This window comes from Hordeum vulgare, chromosome 7H (assembly GCF_904849725.1).
Source record: "Hordeum vulgare subsp. vulgare chromosome 7H, MorexV3_pseudomolecules_assembly, whole genome shotgun sequence".
NCBI classification, from domain to species: Eukaryota; Viridiplantae; Streptophyta; class Magnoliopsida; order Poales; family Poaceae; genus Hordeum; species Hordeum vulgare.
The window spans coordinates 405,372,157-405,397,918 of record NC_058524.1 but is presented as its reverse complement, the minus strand read 5'-3'; the positions used below and the strand labels follow the sequence as shown (position 1 = coordinate 405,397,918).

Genomic DNA, 25,762 nt, shown 5'->3' with positions numbered 1-25,762 from the left:
TCCCTCCAATGATTCTTGCTTGTTCTTGAGGGAAAAGAGAGAGGAGATCTAGATCCACATCTCCACCAATCACTTTCTCCTCTATGTGAGGGGAACCCCTTGGATCTTTATCTTGGAGTTCTTTGTGAGCTCCTTGTTCTTCCTCTCGTATTTCTCCATAGCTTTTGTTGTTGTGGAGGGATTTGAGTGTGAGGGACTTGACCACTTCGTGTGTTCTTGCCATTGCATTAGTTGCATCGGTTTGAGTTCTCCACGGTGATACGTGGAAGTGAGAAGTTGAGAAGCTTACTACCTTTGGTACTTAGTACCCTTGATATTGTTCTTCGTGGATGCTTTTGCGTCCTAGAAGCTTGGTGGTGTCTCGGAGCTCAATCAGTGTGGTGTGAAGCTCCAGGAAGCGTCGGGGTCTCCAATTAGGTTGTGGAGATTGCCCCGAGCAATTTGTACGGGTACCGGTAACCGCCCCAAGGGTTGCCACGTGTACGGGTTCGGTGACCGCCCCCAAGGGTTGCCATTTGTACGGGTTCGGTGACCCCCCCTCAAGGGTCCCTTAGTGGAATCACGGCATCTTGCATTGTGCGAGGGCGTGAGGAGATTATGGTGGCCTTAGTGGCATCTTGGGGAGCATTGTGCCTCCACACCGCTCTAACGGAGATTAGCATCCGCAAGGGTGTGAACTTCGGGATACATCATCGTCTCCCCGTGCCTCGGTTATCTCTTACCCGAACCCTTTACTTATGCACTTTACTTTGTGATAGACATATTCTTTATTGTAATATATCTTTCTATCACTTAGTTGTTTATCTTGCTTAGCATAAGTTGTTGGTGCACATAGGTGAGCCTAGTTGTTTGTAGGTTTTGTGCTTGACATATTAAACGATTAGCTTTATTCCGCATTTGTTCAAGCCTAAACCTTAACTATTTTAAAGCGCCTATTCACCCCCCCCCCTCTAGGCGACATCCACGTCCTTTTCACAATGGTTTCTTCTTCTGATCCCAATGTGTTATCTTCCTCTACCTCAAACGTCTCCTCAACTTCAGTATCACCCTCATAATGCAGCACTTATTCCTCCTCCGATGGTTCAGCGTCTTATTCTTCCTCTTCTTCTAGTACTTCTTGCTCTCTCTGTCTCTTTTCCTCTTCCATCTCTAAATCTCCATCACTGTCCTCATATACATCATATTTACATCCCTCTTCTTCTGATTCCAAAACAGATTTCAACTTGGCATTCACATTCTAGCTTTCTTGTGTGCAAGCACCACGAAGATGAGCTGTCATAGAGCTACTACACTTACTTTCAAAAACTACTCCATGTTGATCAACAGCAAAGACAGGAGGCTCACTCAGATCAAACAAAACATCCTCCTGGTACACAATAGTGGATAGTTCTTGCTGATCAGATTGTTGATCTTCCCATTGTTGTTCATCAGATTATTGTTGATCACATGCTTCATCATCACATTCTTTCTCATCACATTCTTGCCTCACGAATTGACTAACAGGTGCTGGACAAGCCCTAGCTAACATATTTAGCACCAAATTAGCATCTGCAATGTTCCTCTTTAAAGTACTCTTTATCATCTGCAATTCAGAGTTACAATCTACCAAATCCAGCCCTTTCTCTCCTAAAGATGGATTTGAAATGTGATACAAACAATCGTATGCATGAAATCCTTGTGTTTCCATGAGTGCCACCAAATTCAGATAAGCAATATCTGAACTGCACAGCTTCCTCTCCAATGGTTCTATTGCATCAAAATGTATCCTTACTAACCAAATGTCTTCGTCCAAACTACAAACCAAAAGTACTAATAAATGTGAGGTTTCTATTTCAGTTAGCACTGAATTCTAATAGAGTAAATCCTAACTAAGTTAATTAACACCTACTCGAAATACTAACAAATCCTAATAGTTAGCACTGAATTCTAATAGGTTTCTACTAACCAACCTGCTCCAAATCGTAACAAATCCTAATGGTTATCTCTCAAATTCTAATTGGTTTCTAAGAATCAACCTGCTCCAAATCCTAACAAAGTGAATCCACAAAAATTCTAGGCCTCGGGTTGTTTAGGGACTTACAACGCTCCACCAAGTCCACTCGTAAGTTGATGGCTTGTCGTGGGGTTGGCCACCCACATCTCAGCGAGCCGAACCCGTTGAGCCATGGATAGGGGCGCCTCTTCCTCCTCTTCCTCGTCGCCGGTGTAATACGACGAACTGGAACCGTCCAGGCCCACATGGTCATCGTCGCCGAGGCCAGGAAGGTCGTCGTAGCCATCGCTGCCAACACCTCCACCGTTGGGGGTCGCCGCAGCCATCGCCCGAGATAGGAGAGAGGATAGGGAGAGAGTGCTAGGGTTCGTCAGGTTGTTTCAGCTCGGTCAGGTGCTGGGCTAGGTTCGACCGAGCTAGTTAGGACCGACTGGGTGAGCACGAGCCAGCTCGACACCGTGGCACCCGACGGGCGGGACCTACTGGTCAGTTCCATTGTCAATACGTATAAAATACGTGTTAGACTTATTTGCAAGTTTCGGGCACATTTGTGGTACTGACATGAAAAAATTAGGTATCTTGGTACCAATCTGCACGTACTGCCCCAATTGTGGTACTTCTATGTAATAAACTCCCGAAAGGTAGATGATGCGCTTGATGATGAGGATTGGCTTGAAGCTATGCATGATGAACTTAACAACTTCGAGCGCAATAAAGTATGGGAATTAGTACACAAGGCCAACGGAGGAACATAATTTCATTGGAACCAAATGGATCTTCAAGAACAAGCAGGATGAAAATGGTGTTGTCATTCGAAACAAGGCAAGACTGGTGGCGCAAGGCTACTCCCAAGTTGAGGGTATTGACTACGGTGAAACCTTTACTCTTGTTGCTCGTCTTGAACCTATTCGCATATTACTTGCTTTTGCTTCGCATCATTACTTTAAATTGAAACAAATGGATGTGAATAGTGCTTTTCTTAATGGTCCTTTAAATGAGCTGGTATATGTTAAACAACCCCCGGGATTCGAGGATCCCAAGTTCCCCACCCATGTATACAAACTCAGGAAGGCATTCTACGGTCTTAAACAAGCCCCACGGGCGTGGTATGAGTACCTTACTGAGTTGTTGCAAGACCGTGGGTTTGAGATTGGGAAAATTGATCCCACTCTTTTTACCAAGAAGGTCAAAGGGGAGTTGTTCATATGCCAACTATATGTTGATGATATTATATTTCGTTCTCCTAGCAAATCTTTCAATGAAGAATTTGCTGCACTAATGACCGAGAAGTTTGAGATGTCGATGATGGGAGAGTTGAAGTTCTTTCTCGGGTTTGAAATCAAACAAGGAAGAGAAGGAACCTTCATGAAACCAGCCAAGTACACTCAAGACATGCTCAAGAGGTTCGAGCTCGAGGACGTCAAGCCGGTAAAATTTCCCATGCTAACCAAATGCAAGATCGACATTGATCCCAATGGTAAAGCCATGGATCAAAAGGTATATCGCTCCATGATTGGATCCTTGCTTTACCTTTGTGCATCTAGACCCAATATCATGCTGAGTGTGGGAATCTATGCACGATTTCAATCCGCAGCAAAGGAAAGCCACTATGCGGCAGTCAAACGAATCTTTTGATATTTGGCTCATACCCCAAACTTTGGCTTATGGTACCCCAAAGGAGCATGCTTTAGTTTAGCGGGTTACTCTGGATCATATTGGGCTGGAGACTATGTTGGAAGGAAGTCAACCTCTGGAGGATGCCAATTCCTTGGTCGTTCCTTGGTAAGTTGGTCTTCGAAGAAGCAAAATTGTGTGTCACTTTCTTCCACCGAAGCTGAGTATGTAGCTGTTGCAAGTTGTTGTGCTCAAATATTATGGATGAGGCAAACTTTAAAGGATTATGGTGTCAGTTGTGACAAAGTGCCTCTTCTGTGTGACAATGAGAGTGCTATCAAGATATCTCTTAATCTGGTGCAACATAGCAAGACCAAGCATATTGATATACATCATCATTTCATTGGAGATCATATCAAGCAAGGAGATATTGAGGTCCTCTTCATCAACACTCAAGAGCAACTTGCAGATATTTTCACCAAACCTCTAGATGAAGCAAGGTTTCACGAGTTAAGGCATGAGCTAAATATCATTAATTCAAGTAATGTAGATTGAAACCAGGCACACCACACCTCACTCATCATTATATTTGGCTCTAGATGTAGGCATGGACATAGGGGGGGTGTTGTTCTCTCAATAAACTTCTCCTCCTATTACGCATAAATTGATCAAGTCTTTCACATTAGCCATGGTTGATGGCACTTGTGCTTCAAAGACGAGTTGTGGTCATGAACCCAAGGATAATTCTTCGTGTGTCATGCCATTTGTCTCAAACATTGGTGGCTTCGGCCACCGCCCTCTCTTCGTCAGAAGATTCGGTTCTGTGTTCTAGCGTGTACGTGTTTCTTCTTATCCTTGTTCGGGTTTTCTCTGTTTTTTCCTTGATCACTCGCATTGTTCAAGTTCTTTTTATTATCGAGGAGAGCAGAGCAAGTTTTCCAGGCAGTTTTGACAACAGGGGCACGGTACTACCGCCCCCAACACGGTAGTAAAATTTTACTACCGCTCACCAAGCGGTACTACCGCCCCGAGCACGGTAGTAAATTTTTACTACCACTAGCCAAGCGGTACTACCACAATGACAGTGGTACTACCGCGCCGCCACGACCTCTCGGGTTATTTAAAGGGTAGGGGAGGCAGTTTTTCCCCCTTTACCCATTCATCATGTATTCTTCTTATTTTCTCTCTCTCCTCTCTCAAGTTGCTGCCCAAGGGACTCGCCGGATCTCCATCTCTGGCCACCCTTCTCCGATTTCGATTGGTGGGATCCTCTCCCACGTGCCATGGACCTCGGTACTGCCCCTCGTTCCCTTCGCTTTTGCTTAGTTTTTTGTTGAATCTAGGGTTAGGGGCATGTGTGTGTTCTTTCCTTCATGGCACCATATCCTCTTGCTAGATGGATTGAGGAAGTTATTGCATGGTAGATCCTTCCTGTCGTAGGGTGCCTTGTGTGTTGGGGTCCTCAGTAGTACCAGATCCGACAGTTCCATTGTCAGATCTAGCACTCTGCCTCCCGTGCGGTACTACCGCTCATCCTGGAGCAGTACTACCGATGTTAGAGCGATAGTAAAATTTTACTACCGCTAGTACCACCGATGTTAGAGAAGTACTACCGATGTTAGAGTAGTACAAAGTGTGTGTTAAGGAAAGGGCGCTGGTACCGTTGCTGGAGCGGTAGTAAATTTTTACTACGCTCTAACATCGATAGTAAAATTTTACTACCGCTCCAACAGCGGTACTAGTGCCCTTTCCTTAACACACACTTTGTACTATGTTTTTATTTTATTTTTTGTTGATTCTTGATCTTTGCCTTGACGTTTTGTGTCCTTTGTGTTGTGTTTGCTTTTTGCATGTCATAGGTGGTGACTCCAGGTGCTCTAACCCACCCCGGGATGCCAGCTCCAAGCGTCCCCGCTCATTAGATGTCCCCGAGGGTTCTAAAGCTCCCAAGCGCAATTTCAAGAAGACTGCTCAGAAGCCCAAGAACACTATTGACTGGAATACCATGCCACTTGCAGAGTTTCAGCTACGGCGAAAGATCAACCCCTACAACAGCAATAGGGATCAGTTCCGTGGAGGCGAAATGTTCTAGAATAAAGACCAGTTTCTTAGTTTTGAAGACGTCATCAAAACGAAGAAGAATATGTATGTTCCTGTGTAGTGGATTGATATCAACCATCTCAAGAAAGACCCTACATATTTTGGTGATGTTGTGTCCATAGTGGACCAGCTTCAGATTGAGGAGCTCATCACTTTTCAGCAAGATTTTGATTATGAGGTAGTGGCCCACTTCTTCACTACTGTTCACTTTCACACTCATGACGACTGCACCATGACCTGGCTGGCAAATGGGGAATTACTGTCTGCTAAGTGGAAAGACTTCATGGATCTTCTGCATGTCCAGGATGAGGGGCTTCACCACCCAGTTGGCTTGCACCCACATGCTAACCCTACTGCTCTCGCAAAGGAGAAGTTGCTGCCATACTATATTGTGAAGGAAACCCCATCTGGTGAGGTCTCCTACGTTATGAACCCTTTTCTGGGCGTCATGCATCGCATTTTCCACAACACACTGTTTCCTTGGGTTGGCAACAAGGACTAGGTCCACTCATACCTGGTAGATATGCTTATCATGTGTCATAAGGGGCGGACTCGCCTCTCTGGACCACTGGATGTCTCTAATGTTATGTGGAGCGAGCTGTACTCCGCGGCTTCAACCGTAAGGTCCCAATCTACGGTCCTTACCTGTTCTACCTAATCAAGATGACGTGGGCCAAGGCATTTCCAGCTGTTGAGTTTCTTTCTCCTAATTGGATTCGACATGAGCCCATTAAACTGCGCCAGAAGGACAAATGGGCAAACACCTCAACTACACCTGTTGTCCCTAGGGATTCTGATGAGGATGTGGTTGTTGTTGAGGATGAGGTTGTTCCACAGTCACATATGCCTTCCTCTACCGAGCCGTCATGGGCCAAAAAGCTCACCGACAGGATGAAGACCTTGTTGTGCATGAAGGCTGATGTCTACTACGCAACCTTCTCCTTGTAGACGTTGTTGGGCCTCCAAGTGCAGAGGTTTGTAGGACAGTAGCAATTTTCCCTCAAGTGGGTGACCTAAGGTTTATCAATCCGCGGGAGGGGTAGGTTGAAGATGGTCTCTCTCAAGCAACCCTGCAACCAAATAACAAAGAGTATCTTGTGTCCCCAACACACCCAATACAATGGTAAATTGTATAGGTGCACTAGTTCGGCGAAGAGATGGTGATACAAGTGCAATAAGGATGGTAGATATAGGTTTTTGTAATCTGAAATTACAAAAACAGCAAGGTAACTAATAATAGAAGTGAGCACGAACGGTATTGCAATGCGTGGAAACAAGGCCTAGGGTTCATACTTTCACTAATGAAGTTCTCTCAACAATGATAACATAATTGGATCATATAACAGCCCCTCAACGTGCAACAAAGAGTCACTCCAAAGTAACTAATAGCAGAGAACAAACGAAGAGATTATTGTCGGGTACGAAACCACCACAAAGTCATTCTTTCTAATCAATCTATTCAAGAGTTTGTATTAAAATAACACGAAGCTATTCTTTCCGTTCGATCCATCATAGAGTTCGTACTAGAATAACACCTTAAGACACATATCAACCAAGACCCTAATGTCACCTAGATACTCCATTGCCACCTCAAGTATCCGTGGGCATGATTATACGATATGCATCACACAATCTCAGAATCATCTATTCAACCAACACATAGAACTTCAAAGAGTGCCCCGAAGTTTCTACCGGAGAGTCAAAATTTGTGCCAACCCATATGCATAGGTTCCCAATGTCACGAAACCCGCAAGTTGATCACAAAAACATACATCAAGTACTCACATGAATATCCCATTGTCACCACGGATAGACACGTGCAAGACATACATCAAGTGTTCTTAAAGACTCAATCCGATAAGATGACTTCAAAAGGGGAAACTCAATTCATTACAAGAAGGGAGAGGGGGAAGAACATCATAAGATCCAACTATAGTAGCAAAGCCCGCGGTACATCGAGATCATGACATCTCAAGAACACGAGAGAGAGAGAGAGAGATCAAACACATAGCTACTGGTACATACCCTCAGCCCCGAGGGAGAACTACTCCCACTTCGTCATGGAGATCACTGGGATGATGAAGATGGCCACCGAAGATGGATTCCCCCTCCGGCAGGGTGCCGGAACGGGCTCCCGATTGGTTTTTGGTGGCTACAAAGGCTTGCGGTGGCGGAACTCCCGATCTAGGTTTCTTTCCGGGGGTTTCTGTATTTATAGGAATTTATGGCGGTGGAATTACGTCGGTTGGGCCCACGAGGAGGTCACAATCCTGCTAGGTGCGGCCTAGGGGGGCGCGCCTCCGGGGCTTGTGACTCCCTCGTGGCTCTTCTGGCCTTCTTCCAAAGCTTCGGGGGTCTCTTTTGGTCCAAAAAAAATCATCGCGAAAGTTTTATTCTGTTTGGACTCCGTTTGATATTCTTTTCTGAAAAAGGTCAAAAACTCGGAAAAACAGAAACTGGCACTAGGCACCGAGTTAATAGGTTAGTCCCAAAAATATATAAAATAGCATATTCATGCATATAAAACATCCAAAATTGACAAGATAATAGCATGGAACCATAAAAAATTATAGATACGTTGGAGACGTATCAAAGGCCAAGGGACAATACATGACCCATGTCGCTCAGAAGGAGAGCCGTCAGCGTGACAAACTGATCATGAGGAAGCTTGACGTGCACATCTCTAGTGTATCTGAGCGAGAGATCACCCCGGAGGCTAAGTGGATGCAGAAGAACAATCTGCAGTGGGCTGCGTTTGATCAGGACTCTGAGGAGGAGACCGGAAACGACTCAGATGAGGAGTATGTTCAGGAGGAGACCAAAGACTGATGGCTATATTCTCACCAGTTCGAGCTACCACCTATGTCGTAGATGTCCTCTCTGCCTTTTTGGTGTCCCGATGACAAAGGGGGATTGAGTGTAGGATTTGCTCATTTTCTCGTTTTCATGGTTGTTTTATTTGTTGAACTTTAGTTGCTTTTGCTGATTGTCTTTGCTTTATGGGTGAAACTATAAGACGTCAGACTTTATCATATGGTGTGAGACATATGATATATCTTCCCTGTCCTTTGTCTCATTATTATCTATTTTATTATTAGGTTGTGAGTCTTATTATCTTGTGCCTTTATCTTCATGCTCTCATGCTATGCCTTGCTTCCATATATATATATATATATGTGTGTGTGTGTGTGTGTGTGTGTGTGTGTGTGTGTCTATTCTTTTATGTTGCAAGGATTGCTTAGTCTATAAAATCTACGGGAGTGTGTTTTCCTTGGTTGTGTGTTGGTATGCACACATCTAGGGGGAGCTTGTCTCTAGTTTGTAGAATTTGGGTTTTGCATATGCTTTCTCTATATCCTTTATGTGCAAATACTGTATTGTCATCAGTCCACCAAAAAGGGGGAGATTGTTAGGGCGTATTTCTCCCTAAGTGGTTTTAGTGATTGATGACAATGCATGTGCGGACTAATCGTGTGCATTAAGCATTTCAGATAATTCATATCTAGGCACAAGATGATTCGATTCCCCTCGGAATCTCTCGAAGACGGTTGCTTTCTACGTTTCTCTTTGGTGGATTGGAGTCGTAGGAAAACCGTACTATTAAGAGGGGGTCCGCATCGGAAAGGTTTGGGTGGAATCATCACGTACACATTTAGTGCACCACCTTTTCCCTAGCTACAATGGAGCTCCATACCCATCTTTGATGTTTATGCAAAAGGGCCAGCGGTAGTACCGCTGGCACAGCGGTAGTATTGCTGGCAGAACGGTAGTACCGCTCTAAGAGCAGTTGTAATTTTTACTACAGCTCCATGAGCGGTACTACCGCCCTCAGAGCGGTAGTAGTTTTTTACTACCGCTCCGACGAACTTTTTCGCAAACTTTCCCCCCCCCACAATAGTAGGCACGGTAGTATTTTATTACTACCGTGATTGGTGAGATGCATAGCAGTAGTACCGCTCCTAGCAGCGGTAGTACCGCTACGAGAGCGGTAGTACCGCTTGTTTATTGCTGTGGTGCGTGGGTAACGGTTGGATTTACCCCCCCCCCCCCCACTATATATAGGGGTCCTATTCCTCGAGGAGCTCACCTTTAACCTCTCTAAGCTCCATTGTTGCTCCATAAGGTTATTATTGCCCGATCTCTCTCCCTAGCCAATCAAACTTTTTGATTTTCTAGGGATTCCTTGAGAGGGCCTTGATCTACACTTCCACCAAGAGATATTTGATTCCCCCCACTAATCCCTTGCGGATCTTGTTACTCTTGGGTGTTTGAGCACCCTAGACGGTTGAGGTCACCTTGGAGCCACAATCCATTGTGGTGAAGCTTCGTGGTCTAGTTGGGAGCCTTCAAGCTTTGTGTGGAGATAGCCCCAACCTTGTTTGTAAAGGTCCGGTCGCCGCCTTCAAGGGCACCAATAGTGGAATCACGATATCTCGCATTGTGTGAGGGCGTGAGGAGAATACGGTGGCCCTAGTGGCTTCTTGGGGAGCATTGTGCCTCCACACCGCTCCAACGGAGATGTACTTCCTGTCAAAGGGAAGGAACTTCGGTAACATGTCCTCGTCTCCATCGGTTCCACTTGCGGTTATCTCTTACATTTACTTTGTACTTGTTGTTGTTGTGGTGTATTCCTTGCTTGCACTTATTATCCTTGTAGTTAGCATCATATAGGTTTCTCACCTAGTCATTCATATAGAGAACCTTTTGTTGCTTAAGCTAATTTCTTAAGACAAGCTAAAAATTGGTAGTTTCCTATTCACCCCCCCTCTAGTCAACCATATCGATCCTTTCAGCCACATACATGGGTAAGGTCTTTACTGAACTCCTTGCCTTACATGCTTGGTAAAAGTTGGCGACGAAATGCCTCATGCACCATCTGTGGTGAAACTTTGGAAATCCTAGAATAACAATGTCCACTGCCATGAGTATGCCATGGTGCCGGTCTAATATGATGCATACCTCCCTATCAACAATCACCTTGTGCCTCACATGGCCCATGAACCACTCCCAGTTGTCTTGGTGCTTGGAAGGCACCAAAGCAAATGCAACCGGAAACACATTGTTGTTCGATGAGTGGGTCATTGCTACCATTAGTGCGCCCTTGTATCTACCGGTCAAGAAGGTGCCATCTATAGACAAGACCGGACAATAATGCTTAAATGCTTCCACACATTATCCATAACTCCATATGGCATAGTGGAACACTCCGTGGTTATCATCGATGACATGATACATGCCCGGGTTCCTATGTGCAATCGCTCCCAACAATCTGGCGAGCTGGTTGTATGCTTCTTCGTAACCACCATACAACATCCTAATAGCATTTTCCTTGGCCCTCCATGCCTTCCCATACTTGACTTCATAACCATATAGTTTTTTCGTTGTCCTCATGAGAAACCTCACTTTGATAGTGGGATCAACAACTATGTCTCTCATAAATTTGTATCCGAGGTACACCGACGTGAGCTGGCGGTGTGTCGTACGATCACGTTTCCTTGATGGTCTACAAAAATGAATGGGAACACAACTTCTTAACACCCATTCTCCGATTTCTTCTAACTTTCTTGCACGAACCTTCCATGGGAATTCTTCATCTCCTTTCTCACACTTCACGGTGTAACACAAATTTATGTCGGAGTGCTCAACATAAAATGGCTTGTGGTTCCGAATGGCATAGTCACCCAACCAAACCTTCATGACAACCAAAGTTGGAAACTGCACTCCTTTCTTTAAATAAGCATTCTCGCCCTCCTCCTCATCGCTTGGTTCACCTGGATCAGGGCAAGGTGTTGGCTCAATCATCGTGTTTCTCATGCCACCATCTACTATGGCTTTATGGGCAAGGCTGAGATCTCGAAACAAGTGAGTTATTTTTTCCAAGACGGTCAACTCAAAGTGAATTTGGTTTTCCTCCTTCGTGAATCCATTCTCGTCCAATTCTTCCTCACGACCTTCATCATCTGAGCCATACCCATATAGATAGCTAAAAGGTAACTGATGATCCATCTCTTTTTGTGCTATGTACGCATCCAAGTCACCAACATCAATACCATGAAACCCTTCCTCTACCTCATCCAAATCACCATCAACATCACGATCACCATCCTTTTGAATTACTTTCTCACTACCAATCACATCAACTTCATTTGCTTGGCTGGCTGGTGGTTTACTACAAGCATTAGGGGCATACAATTCAACCTCACTTTCTTTGCTAGTTGGTGGTTGGCTATAAGCATTGGTGGCATCAATCATAATAATTTTTTCAACAAAAGGCACCCTTGTCCTCTCGATCACTGGGGAAGAGACAAGCCGGTTCAAGTCAATTGCAACCTGAGGAGGTTCAACTTTGGTGGCAAACAATTCAAGTGACTTGTCTTCTGATTGGTCAAATTTTTCCGTGTACACATCCCAATGCAAGTCAGAGGTGATAGGCATACTTTTCAAGCAAGATTTGGCTCCAACTCCAACATCATACCTTCCTATTAACTTAACACCATCATTGATGTCCATCCACTCTAATACATGTCTCACTTTCGCAACAAGATCATCATAGCTAGGGCTTGTATAAAAAACAATGGCTTCCTCATCCGCGACGACATTGTTAGTCAAGAATGCCTTCTTGTTCATATAATGAACATCAATAAGTCTCCCCATCTAAAAACAACAATAATGAATTAAGCACATCAATGACAATTGTTGGTTACCTAAAATCAATCCATTATACCCACATCATATCAACACTAAATTATTAAACAAAATCTACAACACATCATATACTACCATATTGAACAAAATGCCCCAAAGGCCAAAAAATATATACCACCATATTGAACAAACCATCTATATAATCTAACAACTACACAAAATCCCTAAAACTAAGAAATAATCTACTAATCTAACATCACCCATTATTCACAAATACTCTCAAAATAAGATGTTCAAACAAAAATAAATTGGAGGGTTTGGGGGAGATTACCTCAAGGATGCTTGGGGGGCTTGGATCCAAAAAATGTGGTGGAGGAAGGGGAGGGGAGCAGGAAGAGGGGTGAGAGAGGGGGCACATGTGTTTCTCTCATGGAGGAGGAAGAAGATGGGCCGGGTGGGACGGGCCCGCACGGCTGAGTCACTTAACAGGGCCAGACATCAAGGTCTGTGGCGTCTGGTTCTGGAGACCAGATACCAGGGTCCCTTGCGTCTGGCCCTTTGCCACGTCAGCCAATCAACGTAGCAGTCGATCGAGCAGGCCCGTACCAGATGCCATGGTCCCCGACGTCTCCTGTGCAGTCCAGATGCCAGGGATGTTGGCGTCACGCAAAGAGGTTAGATTTTTTTTTGGAAATTAGGTTAGATATGGATTTTGTTAGCCTTTTAGGTTAAACTAGCAAAAGAGCCCGTGCGTTGCAACGGGGGAAGAAAATCTTACACTTCCTAATTTGTATTTCCACTTGAATGGCACATATTATGACTGAAATTTGTTTGCAGATCAAAAAGAGAGAAATTTTCTTTAGTATCAACTTCCATTTTGCACATTTTTTTTCAATAGATTATAGCTTTCCATTTTTAACTAGAGCACCAGAGTACATTATAGCTTTCCATATTTAACTGGAGCACCAAAGTACATTATAGCTTTCCATGTTTAATTGGAGCACTAGAGTGTACGCAATCAAGCTTTGGTTTGTATCCCACATAAGACCTTTTTAACCTACAAAATAGAAATATAGTCCGTATGGGCCTCATCCTTTTGCACATATTGTCTGAATGTCGTTCAAAGAAATAGCTAGCACGGACCTGAAAGAGATAGAAACATACATTTTTCTGAATATTACTACACTACATACTCGTGGGTACCATTTTCTTTCTCAATCATCATGATTACCTCGCAAGATCACTAATTAGTGTTGCTGAAATTTCATGGCAACAGAGAGGGGATTCGAGAACAGAACAGAGTGACAAGAGCTTCAAATTGAAGCTGGTCCATTTCAGAGAAAGATTAACACGAGAAGAAAATATGTTTACTTAGTAGTTTATTTAGTACTGCTGTAACTGTGAACTCTTACAATAAAGGAAAGGGAATTAGATAAAATTTCATCTTAAGAGCAACAAAACAATCCAACCTAATCTGTATAATAACACCACACATTTAAGCAGTGCAAGTAAAACACCCCCTCTCACACGCATCTGGGAGGTAGTGACATTTGGTGCAAGCTGGGGACAAAATCAAAATTCAAAATGGTACATATTACTCTAATATATGTGTCTACAGGATTTCCACTGCTCCCAGAAGGTGGGTGGATAAATCAACAAATCAGGAATTAGTAATAAGTTAGAAGCAACAAATGAGATTATGCTCTCTGCATGTTAACCTGGTTATGCCAATTCCTATCAGGAAAAGCTAATTTTCAGTAAGTTATTTTTTTCTCGTATTTGCACGAGCGTGCGTACTATATATTAAAGAAGAGGATGGGGGTAAAGAGCCCCTCCATGTTGGCGGTTACATGGTTACACAACCCCAACTCCACCATAGCATTCTAAAGCTACACTCTCTCGATGTCGCCCACCTCTATGGACGCAACAAAGCGTTCAACATCGTCTTTGAAGAGGCCCGCGGCCTTCCAAAGTCTACATTCCGACGCTACTCTATAGATTACAAAAGCGATAGAGCGGGTATCACCGTAAAAAACAATGCCATTCCGATGCTTCCAAAACTCCCACATAACTAAAATAAGAAGCGCCATGGTGTCTTTGCTTCCTCCCCCGTGTCCAGTCGTGGCCGTGCACCACTCCTCCAAACTAGATGAGCTAGTAGGAGCCAATCCGGCCGCTCAAGAGTAGTGCAAATATTCGTCCAGACCTCCCTCGCAAGCACACATTGAAGAAGGATGTGCACGATGCTCTCCTCCTCTTGATCACAGAAAGGACACGCGTCATGGTGATTCAGTCCATGCTTGGCCAATCTGTCCGAAGTGCAGCAGCGGTTCCCGAGTGCTAGCCAAGCAAAGAATCTACATCTCAGCGGAACATGAGATTTCCATGTGAACTGCGAACTGCGCTCACGGCGCCGACTGTCTGCCCTAGAAAAGAGAATTTTATGCCGATCTCGTGGAGAAATCTCCGCTCGTTTCCCAGGCCCACCGAACCGTGTCCACCTCTCCGCGGACAATCTCCACAACTGCCAGGTGTTCCCACAACATGAAGTACTAACTCAGTATAAGCTCCGAGACCACAGGGCTAACATCACTGGCCCAATATCCAGTCCTCGGTCCCTGGCTCACAGTCCGTGTGTCGCGCGCTCCTCTGCGCACCATCGAATATAGAGCCGACACAAGCTCCTCCAGGCGGTATCCATCTAACAATCGGTCTTTCCAGAACAGACGTCCTCACCACTCCCCAACTCCACATGGGCGGCTGCATTGAACAACTACAATGAGTCCTGAGGCACAGCAATGTCAAACTCCGCCCAAGGTCGCGTTCGGTCTACCCTCTGCAGCCATGGCCATCGGGCCTACATGGCAACGTTCAGCCATTTAAGATTAGGGATGCCCAATCCACCGGCCCATTTTGGCGTGCATACCTCCTCCCAGGCAACTAAGCATTGGCCTCCAGTAGCACGGTCCTTGGCGCACCAAAGGAAGCCTCGACTCACCTTATTCAAGGCCGTGATGGTCTTATGAGGCAGGTCAAGCGCCATCACTGCGTGAATGGGAATTGCGCAAAGCACTAATTTGACCAGGAGTAACCTTGCACTTTTGGGCATGTTTGCCGCCTTCCATCCAGGAGGGCATCTCACCAATTGATCTACCAGCCCTAAAAGCTGCGCTGCCATTTGCTTCCGAATGGTGAGTGGAAGACCCAGATACTTGCATGGGTAAGTGCCAACGGGGCACCCAAGGACAGCCGAAACCTGCTCCATCATGCCCGTGGTGCACCGGATCGTCAGAGCCGCGCTCTTCACGAGATTTACCCTTAGGCCAGAAGCTTCACCAAAAATGTCAAGCAGGGAGGAGCAAGCACGGAGATCCTCCACCTCGGGCCTCAGGAAGATCATAACATCGTCCGCGAACATGGAAACTCTTTGAGAAAGACCCCTAGAAGCAAGCGGAGCAAGAATGCCCCTGTCCACGGCATGCTGGAACATCCTTTGGAGCGGTTCCATGATGAGGATGAACACCATCGGTGAGACCGGGTCGCCCTGCCGCAATCCTTGGCAGTTGAAAATAGGTCTTCCCTAGATTCCATTCACCATGATCCTAGTAGACGAGGTAGCCAGAAGGCCACAAATCCATCCAATCCAACGAGAGCTAAAACCCAAGCACCTCATGGTCTCAGCAATGAAGGGCCACTGAACCGTATCAAATGCCTTCGAAATATCCAGTTTGAGCATAACTGTCGGCTCCCTGAGAGCGTGTAAGCGCCTTGCCGTGCTCTGGACAAGCATGAAGTTATCATGAATGGATCTTCCCTTGACGAAGGCGCTCTGATGATTCCCAACCAAATTAGGCAGTTCCACCGCCAGCCGAGAGGAGAGAACCTTGTCAAAAATCTTGATGACGCCATGAATCAAACTCACAGGTCTGAACTCCTTCACATCACTCGCACCCTCAATCTTCGGCAACAACGAAACAATTTTCAATAAGTTATTTACTGCTTGCGTATGATGGGTATTGGAATCAAAACACTGAGACCCTGGTTAAATCTACTAAGAATCGTACATGCTGACATACAAAGCAGAAGTAACATCATGAGAAGCCGAGTTACTATTAGGAACTCTCAATTGAGGGCGTGCATGTGGAGATCGCGGTGGTTCTGGCACCGGCATCCGCAATCAGCTAGAGTACAGTTACAATTTACCGATGCAAGGCTGACATATACATCATCTAAGCTCGGCGAGTGCTTCTCTCTCGCTGCCTGTTCTTGATGGGCTTCCCCTCCGACCCACGCACCAAGAAGGGCACAAACTAAAATGTTGATGGATTTTTGTAACCAACAGCAGATTCAGTTTTGTTGCCAAGAGGAAGAAGAAGACCACCGTCACCCACCTCTTCCACATGTTGCGCTGGCCCTTGGTGGGGATGGAGCGCCAGAGCAGGCCCTGGATCTGCGCCACCTCCCTCCGCACGGCCTCGGCGCCCGCCGGGTCCGGCGTGCCGACGGGCGGTGCTGAGACGGAGTAGGAGGAGGAGGCGGGCGCTGAGGCGAGTCGCTCGACGTGGGTCACGCCGTCGCGGGCCGACAGCAGCAGCCGCTGCGCACTCTGGTACATCTCCGATAGCGTCGCGCCGCCGGAGAAATCCATGGCGGTCGAGATCGATCAAGGGCTCCTCCTCCCCCGCTACCAAGTTTTTTTTAAAACAAAACGTTTTCCACTAAAATGACAGACCGTGGGTTGATTTCGAAAAAATAGAGGGACGTTTTTGCAAAATATCCATGACGTACGACAAAATATCTATACTACTATTAAACAAGGAACGTGCACCCAACAATTAGTACAACAAAATACACGAAGCAATCAGCACCATACAATTAGTACCACAAATCCTAATCCAACAGCCATCATTTACCTAATACATCTATGTGTGCACTTAGCAAATTCTCATGACTGACCGTGCTCCACCTCTACCACCCATCCTGCAGCACGTAATCCCACTCCAAAATTAACGCTAACTTTCCCTAACAAACTATCGCACGTCCCAGATCTCACCCCTCCCTCGAGCGTGGGACAACCACCAGCGAAGGAGCTCGAGCTCGCGGCGCGGTGGCGCTCGCTCCCCACTTCCATCTCCCTCCTCTCTCTCCTCCTCGCCGCCGCCACACGCCACCGCTACGGGAGCGCACAGAGGCGAAGGAGCGGCGAGAGGAGCTCACCAGCGTCGATGGGAAGGCCCGATGCAGTCGGAGGAGCTCGAAGAGAAGAGATCGACGACGGTGAGCTCTCGGGTCCGAGGTTGAAGAAGAGGAACGGGGCGAAGCTGCGTCGTGCTCCGGTTCGATCCAGAGCTCGAGGGGGTCGAGGAGGATGTCGTGGAGCGTCTGGGCTCGACGGAGAGGAGCGAGGCGGGCGGTGGCCGCGAGCTCGCCGCAGCATGGCCATGGCGGCGTTCGGCCGGACATGGGGGAAGGGGGCAAGAGAGGAGAGGAGCTCCTTGGGGGCGCGAGGCGAGGCGAAAAGGAGGCTAGGGTTGGAGAGGCGCTTAGGGTGGCATTATCCGTGTCTGGGAGCCGTGGGATGCTCGCCAGCGAGGGCATCCGCGCGCGGACGGCTGTGGCACCATGGCCTCCCCTACCTCTGTCGGGAGGTGGGAGAAAGGCCAGCCTAGCTGGGCCGGGCTAGCCTGTAGCAGCTGGGCCTAAGTGCCTAGTAGCTTTCTTCTTTTTATTTTTTCTTATATTTTTGTTTCTGCTTTCTTTTATTATTTTCTGCTTTATTTAATTCCAACAACTATTTCCTATAGAAAAAATTTGTGACATGGTCCAACACATATCTTACAGTATTTTGAATGACCACAAAAATAATTGGGCCCATTGAAATATGTTTGGATTTTTCCATGGAATTTAAGAGCACTTTTAAATGCAAAAATGACTTTGTTTTGATGGTGGGGGTCCACACCAACATCGAGGGTGATGTTGTTTTCCTTAATAATAATTGTTTTGGATTATTCCACAATTATGCAACATTTTTCCGATGCTGTTTGGGGAATTATTTTATTTCCATATAATTCAAGTGGCTTTTTACGTGGAATTTGAAAAGAGATATGAATTTCAACTTGATCATATCCAATTTAGCAAAATGATTTGTTGCTGATCATGGTCATCACTGTAACTTAATTACAATGCTCACTGTAGCAAAAGCTGAGGATGTCACAAGACCGGCATACCCGATTAATAAGCCACAATTCTTCACCTTTGAGGTAGCTCTAAAAGCTTTAATTTCACGTCAACCGATTATTATGATTTGTGCTCAGCAAAGGACCTACCTATTATTATGATTTTACACTACCGTTTTCGTTCACTGGTTATATATGTTGAGACTGTTAATATTTTTGTGATTTGCAGTTACTCACAATGGATTTCTGTTTGATTTTTTGGAGTTTCTGCAGGTGATACCTCAACCTTTATATGCAAGTGCCAAAAGATCTCAGGTTGTATATATTTCCTTTGAAATACCAGGTTGTGTCCTGTTCTGATGCTAGATTATCTGTATTTTAAGCTTTTTTTCAGGCATTGAAGCTAGATATGATGCATCAAGTGAAGAAGTTAGGATTCATTTCAGCTTGCTGCAACCTTCAAGTGAGCCCAATATTTCTCCTTGTCTTATGTTACTCCAAACATTTTTTTCCATTATTCCACTGAATACATTTGTTTTCAATTTTTTAATGGAGTGCAAGTAATGTGTATATTGTGTGTGTTTTAATATTTTTGCAGCTATATATATATATATAATTTTAATATAAAAAGCAATTTATAAATTATTCGGTTAGTCGTGCATTACATGTGCATGCTAACTAGTATATATATATATATATATATATATATATATATATATATATATAGAGAGAGAGAGAGAGAGAGAGAGAGAGAGAGAGAGAGAGAGAGAGAGAGAGAGAGAGAGAGAGAGAGAGAGAGAGAGAGAGAGAGAGAGAGATCAAAAAAAATTGTGTGACGTTTGCAAGTTACTAGTACGTAGATGCTCTAACCCGACGTGGCAAACACGGTCCGACCGGACCAAACCGTCACGCGGCTCGTCCAGTCCCACTCCCACTCGGCCGGCCGGAAAGAAACCAAACTAACAAGAAAGAAAACATGTCCACATCACGGGCGGCCAGCCAGCCAGCCAGCCACGACGCCCCTCCATTTCTCCCCACTGCCCCGACCTCCCCGCACGCACGCGCGAGCATCTCCAACTCCGCCTCCGTCCCCGCCCCTGCCTCCGATTCCACGCCTCCTCTGCGCGCGCCAGATCCGGCCGGCGCCCCGCCTCCTCTGGCCGCCGCTGGCCGGCGGCAGGCGTGTCGCGGCGGGCCTGCCCTCGCCGCGCGCTTGACCACAGAGAGATCGCTGTCGCCGTCCACTGCGGGGCCCGAGAGCGCGAAGGTGGGGTTGGCTACGGCCCGCTGAGCGAGCGAGGGCAATGGCGCGGCGGTGGCGGCCGTCGCACCTGGTGTTCGTCGCGGGGGTGGCCTATCTCATCCTCATCTCCCTCAAGTTCCGCCGCGTCCTCGACCTTGCCACCGCCGACCTTGCCGCCGTTGACTCCGCTTTCTCCTCCCCATCATCCACCGACCACCTGCCACCTCTCCTACCAGGGAGCTCCTCCTCCCCTTCCAATGCCACCCTGTTCCAGGTCCAGCCCTTCTGGCACCGATACGACCGCGTTTCCCTCCCCGACATCGCCGCTCGCAACCGCTCCGTCCTCGACCGCATGGCCGACGACGCCTGGTCGCTCGGGCTCACCGCCTGGGAGGACGCCGCAGCCTTCTCCGGGGACCCCTGGGAGCTCGCCGCCGTCGACGCCGCCTCCACCGACAAGTGCCCCGCCGCCGTCTCCGTGCGCGCGCGCGGGAGGGTTGTCTTCCTGCCCTGCGGCCTCGCCGCTGGCTCCGCCGTCACCGTCGTCGGCACGCCCAGGCCAGCGCACAAGGAATACGTACCGCAGCTCGCCAGGATGCGCCAGGGGGACGGGACCGTGCACGTCTCGCAGTTCATGGTCGAGCTGCAGGGCCTGCGCGCCGTTGACGGCGAGGACCCGCCCAGGATACTGCACCTCAACCCCAGGCTGAGGGGGGACTGGAGCCAGCGCCCCATCATCGAGCACAATACCTGCTACCGGATGCAGTGGGGCTCCGCCCAGCGCTGTGACGGCTTGCAGCCCGAGGACAATGACGACAAGGGTACATCCTTCTCCTTCTTCGGCAATCCTAGCTTGGACCTTAAGATGTTCTTTCCTGAGTGAGCAGCTCTTGTTATTTGTTACTAGTAATGTGGTTAAGATTAATTAGTATTGCATTGTCAAATTAGTGCAGAGGTAAATCAATTGCATTGCCAGCCTAATGCCATATTGCCATGTTTCTGTTTACAGTTTACTAGTAAACCATTACAGCTGCTATAACGTACCATTACCAACTGGCCATTATAACTCCTTGCACAATCTAACCCATGGAATGTTCCTATTTACAGCATTAAAGCTGATTAAACTATCAAAGTGCCCAACACATGATACATGTATTTGCTCCTGGGGACTTCATAATATTAATGCCACAGCCCTTTTGCGATGGTAGGTTCCATGGCGCTGTTAGAGGCTGAGAGCTTTAACGGTGTCTAGTGTGTGACTTCCGGATAATATTCATTTCAACTAGTACATTAATATGTACACTTTCATATATAATTTTCATTTTGTGCAAGTGTGATTGTTCATCAATAGCTTGATGTCTACCATGTGTAACTGCATGGCAGAATATTAAAAATAACATGAATAGCTCTATGGATAATTTCTTGAATCACAAAGAAATTATCTTTATTTGTGATTTTCATTTTCAGGAAAGTGTTTATTTCCACATCAGCCCAACTGTTACCTGATCAAATATTATGTTTAATACTAACTTCTGAGATTGTTATTGAAGCATAACTTGACATTTCTATTTTATTTCATAACAAGCTATACTCTTATATGCATCGGAGGTGCTACTCCTATCATATCTTATTGACTAACATGTTGCATTAGTATGCAAGTTTATTCAAATTGCCTATTATAGTATTCATTTTATATCCTCCTTTTATTGCAAAATGAAAACCACAAGGTGTTAGCTCTTCTGTGGTAACACTATGTCCTTTTATCCCCAGGCTAGCATATTTGGCTAAAACCTATCATTTCATATTTTTGGACAGTCGATGGGTTCACCAAATGTGAGAAATGGATACGTGATGATATTGTTGACACAAAAGAATCCAAGACAACTTCATGGCTAAAGAGGTTCATAGGGCGTGCAAAGAAACCGGCAATGACATGGCCGTTCCCTTTTGTGGAAGACAGGCTATTTGTTCTTACTATACAAGCTGGCGTTGAAGGTTTTCACATATACGTTGGTGGTCGACATGTGACATCTTTCCCTTATCGACCTGTATGTTCTAGACATGTTCATCCCGCTTTTTTTAATGATATTTAGAAGAAACACTAACAAGTTGATGTGATCTTTTCCAGGGGTTCACTCTTGAAGATGCAACAGGATTATATGTTAAGGGTGATGTGGATGTCCATTCAGTTTATGCCACTGCTCTTCCTATGTCCCATCCCAGTTTTTCCCTTCAACAAGTCCTTGAAATGTCAGACAAATGGAGGTCCCAACCACTGCCAAGAGATCCAGTTTACCTTTTTATTGGAATACTTTCGGCATCAAATCATTTTGCTGAACGCATGGCTGTGAGAAAAACTTGGATGCAAACTTCAGAAATCAAGTCTTCTAAAGTAGTCGCACGATTCTTTGTTGCACTGGTAAGCAAATTATGCATCCAAACATTTTCGTCAAATGTGTCTTTGCCCTTGAATGATCTTTATATTCTTTTACCTGTGTTCTAGATATGTATGCATGATCATTGTGTAGTCCATTATTTTGTGTAGTTCATAATAATGGAAGTACAAGACACAAGTTATAATATGTGTGTCACATGCAAGAACATAAACTTGATCTCTGAAATTTCTTGTATGCAGAGGATTCTGTTGTCTATCTACTGTTCACCTGCATGCTTTTTGAGTGTTATTATCTTGAATTATTTTATATAGTTTCACCAACCTTTTTTTTGCATACTTTCTTGCATATATCACTTGAAAATCACTATTAGCATTGACTGTCTACTTAACTTGTTAACCACATGCCTCCAATAATGCGAAATATCATTACCATGTTTATCATCTCATAAAGGAAGGAAAACAAATGTTCTTTAGGAAATGAATGCATGGCGTAATGTTGTTCATCACAAATTGTGGTTGCAGAATTCAAGGAAAGAAGTCAACGTGATGCTGAAGAAAGAAGCCGAATACTTTGGAGATATTGTCATTTTGCCATTTATAGATCGTTATGAACTGGTAGTTCTCAAGACAATTGCTATTTGCGAGTATGGGGTGAGACACTCTTGCCGTTACCAGCTTTTATTAAACTTCTTCTACATTTATGACATCAGTAATTTGGTATGGTTTGTCAATGCCAATTTGAAGCTGTAAGCCTGTACTTATGGAACCCACTTTGGAGTGAGTGACGTAATCGCCTTTGATGTAACTCTTCGAGAGTCACTTCTGGGAGAAGCTACTCCCTCAAACATGGATTTAAGTCTATGGGATCATGAAAGTTACAGGAATAGTAGTCACTTTGCAGTGTGGACTAAATAATGAACCTGACATATGTTTATCATGTCACCTTGCAGGTCCAGAACTTGACAGCAGCCCATGTCATGAAATGTGACGATGATACATTTGTGAGGGTAGATGTGGTTCTCAGACATATCAAGATGAACTCCCTTGGCAAACCATTATACATGGGGAACCTTAATCTCTTGCATAGACCACTGAGAACTGGGAAATGGGCAGTTACGGAGGAGGTAGTGTTCTTTAAAAAAAGCAATATCCTCAAGTTAAGCAGCTGATTATTCAATGTTCTTTTTGTATCATTTTGGAGGCCGTGCAATCCCGTGAGTTAGTCGTTGTTAGTTTGTTACTCCGCGTATCTGAATCTTCTTTCTTCTAACCAAGAAAGCTAATCTCACAAATTTTTGAGTTGTGTTTTACTGCCTTCTTAAAGGCTGAACGGGCAACTTTAGGTGGTAATTCAAACATATGAAGTGACTGTTCTGGCTAAAAGCCCACCATGATTTTTTTTTGTCTGTAGAAATCACAGCCCTTTTTTTGTGTTGCCAACATATGCATGCCACCATCTCCATTGTGCTCCCTAATCCCTACTCATAATGAATGCAGGAGTGGCCTGAAGATATCTATCCGCCTTATGCTAATGGACCTGGTTATGTAATTTCTGGTGGCATAGCAAAATTCGTCGTGTCTCAGCATGCCAATCAGAGTTTAAGGGTAAGCCTCCATTATTGTAACTCACTGCGTTTGATAACTTGAATCATGTGGTGCCAATCACTCTACTTTTTTGGCTATTTGGCTTGCAGCTATTCAAGATGGAGGATGTAAGTATGGGGCTATGGGTTGAAAAGTTCAATTATACCATGCCTGTCAGGTATTCTCATAGCTGGAAGTTCTGCCAGTATGGTTGCCTCGAGAACTACTACACTGCACATTATCAGTCGCCAAGGCAAATGCTGTGCTTGTGGGACAAGTTGGTTCGTGGTCGCCCATCCTGCTGCAATTACAGATAGCGAAATGCGATCTATCATTCACTTGCAGTCAGCATTCCTTCTATCCCAGCCGGTGAGTTTGGCTGGCTGGTGTTCTCCTTTTTGACATGAATCACCTAGCTTAGAGGCTGCTGCTCCATTGGCTCGATTGAGCTTACATTGCTGTGAGGTTGAAGCTTGAAGATTAGGTAGAAAGCTACAACCATCTGGTTTCATACATTAGCCTGATTTGCGTCTGTCATCTCTTTAGCATCAACATGTGCCCTTGTAATTGATCCCAGTTTTCTTTCAGGGAGACTAATCCCAATTTTGATGTAGAACGTATGATCAAAATGTTCAGATGTACGCCTCTTCTTATGGTAAAGAAAATGATCACAACTTGTCTCTCGTCTCCCCGTGATGTTAAACAGTTAAATTCATCCTGGTTTCTTTCCATTCATGGTGTATATTTGCGCCAATGCACAGGATCTTGTCACTTTACAAGTTGTGGCTCCAAATTTGTTAAATGCTACTCCCTCCGTTTTAGAATATAAGGTGTATTGATTTTAGTGCAAGTCAAACTTGTGTATGTTTGATCAAGATTATTGAATAAAATATCAACAATACAAAATAAAGTATGAAAATATTTTTCTTGATGGATCTAATCATAAAAAAAAACCTGCCTATGTTTTCTCAACATAGCCGGTCCCAAGTCCGGGTAAAGGACGAGGGCTGCGATAGGCTTGGCGAGCCAACTTCAAAACTCAGCCATCTTTATGGACATGAAACCCAAAAGATTTTCGTTGATGCGTAACCCTCTAAGTGACGAGCCACATCGGAACCTAGGTGTGGTGGAAAATGGGCAAGGGCCGGGCCGTCACCCCCCACGTGGCGCGTCGTATCGTGATCTGGATACGATGGCAAGTGAGCATGGATTAGGTCGTCGCATCCTTAGTGGCGTGCTACATTGGCGCTCGGGTGTAGTGGAAAATGAGCAAGGGTCTTCGCATTTGACTCGACAAGTGCGAAGGGTAAGGAAGCTAGCCGAGCCTAGGAGGATTCGCTTAGATAACTAGAATGTAGGGTCTCGGACACGTAAGCTTCGAGAGGTAGTTGATACAATGGTGAGGAGATGCGTTGATATCCTTTGCGTCCAAGAGACCAAATGGAGGGGACAAAAGGCGAAGGAGGTGGAGGGTACCGGCTTCAAGCTGTGGTACACGAGGACGGTTGCAAACAAAAATGGACTAGGCATCTTGATCAACAAGAACCTCAAGTATGGAGCGGTAGACGTCAAGAGACGTGGGGACCGGATTATCCTAGTCAAGCTGGTAGTTGGGGACTTAGTTTTCAATGTTTTCAGTGCATATGCCCCGCAAGTAGGACACAATGAGAACACCAAGAGGGAGTTCTGGGAAGGCTTGGAGGACATGGTTAGGAGTGTACCGATTGGTGAGAGGCTCTTCATAGGAGGAGACCTCAATGGCCACATGAGCACATCTAACACAAGTTTCAAAGGGGTGCATGGGGATTTGGCTATGGTATCAGGAATCAAGAGGGAGAAGACATTTTAAGCTTTGCGCTGGCCTACGACATGGTCATAGCTAACACCCTCCTTAAGAAGAGAGAATCACATCTAGTGATTTACAGTAGTGGGCAACACTCTAGCCAGATTCATTTTATCCTATCGAAAAGAGAAGACACACGTGCATGCCTAGACTGTAAGGTGATACATGA

The 25,762-nt window shown here is 45.5% G+C and overlaps 1 protein-coding gene across 2 annotated transcripts; it reads left to right on the top strand.

The window, feature by feature from the left end:
• Positions 1-19,504: 19,504 nt before the first annotated feature.
• Positions 19,505-24,433, top strand: LOC123410184 (hydroxyproline O-galactosyltransferase GALT2). 2 transcript variants are annotated; one of them, XM_045103082.1, is made up of 7 exons: positions 19,505-20,592; positions 21,587-21,819; positions 21,900-22,190; positions 22,689-22,817; positions 23,117-23,290; positions 23,664-23,771; positions 23,861-24,433. In XM_045103082.1, the coding sequence occupies exons 1-7, from the start codon at positions 19,833-19,835 to the stop codon at positions 24,065-24,067; spliced, it is 1,902 nt and encodes a 633-aa protein (XP_044959017.1). In that variant the 5' UTR covers positions 19,505-19,832; the 3' UTR covers positions 24,068-24,433. The 2 variants fall into 2 exon arrangements, 1 of the variants encoding a protein (XP_044959017.1); XR_006613000.1 differs by having other exon boundaries at positions 19,511-20,592; positions 23,117-23,322; positions 23,861-23,953.
• Positions 24,434-25,762: the final 1,329 nt, after the last annotated feature.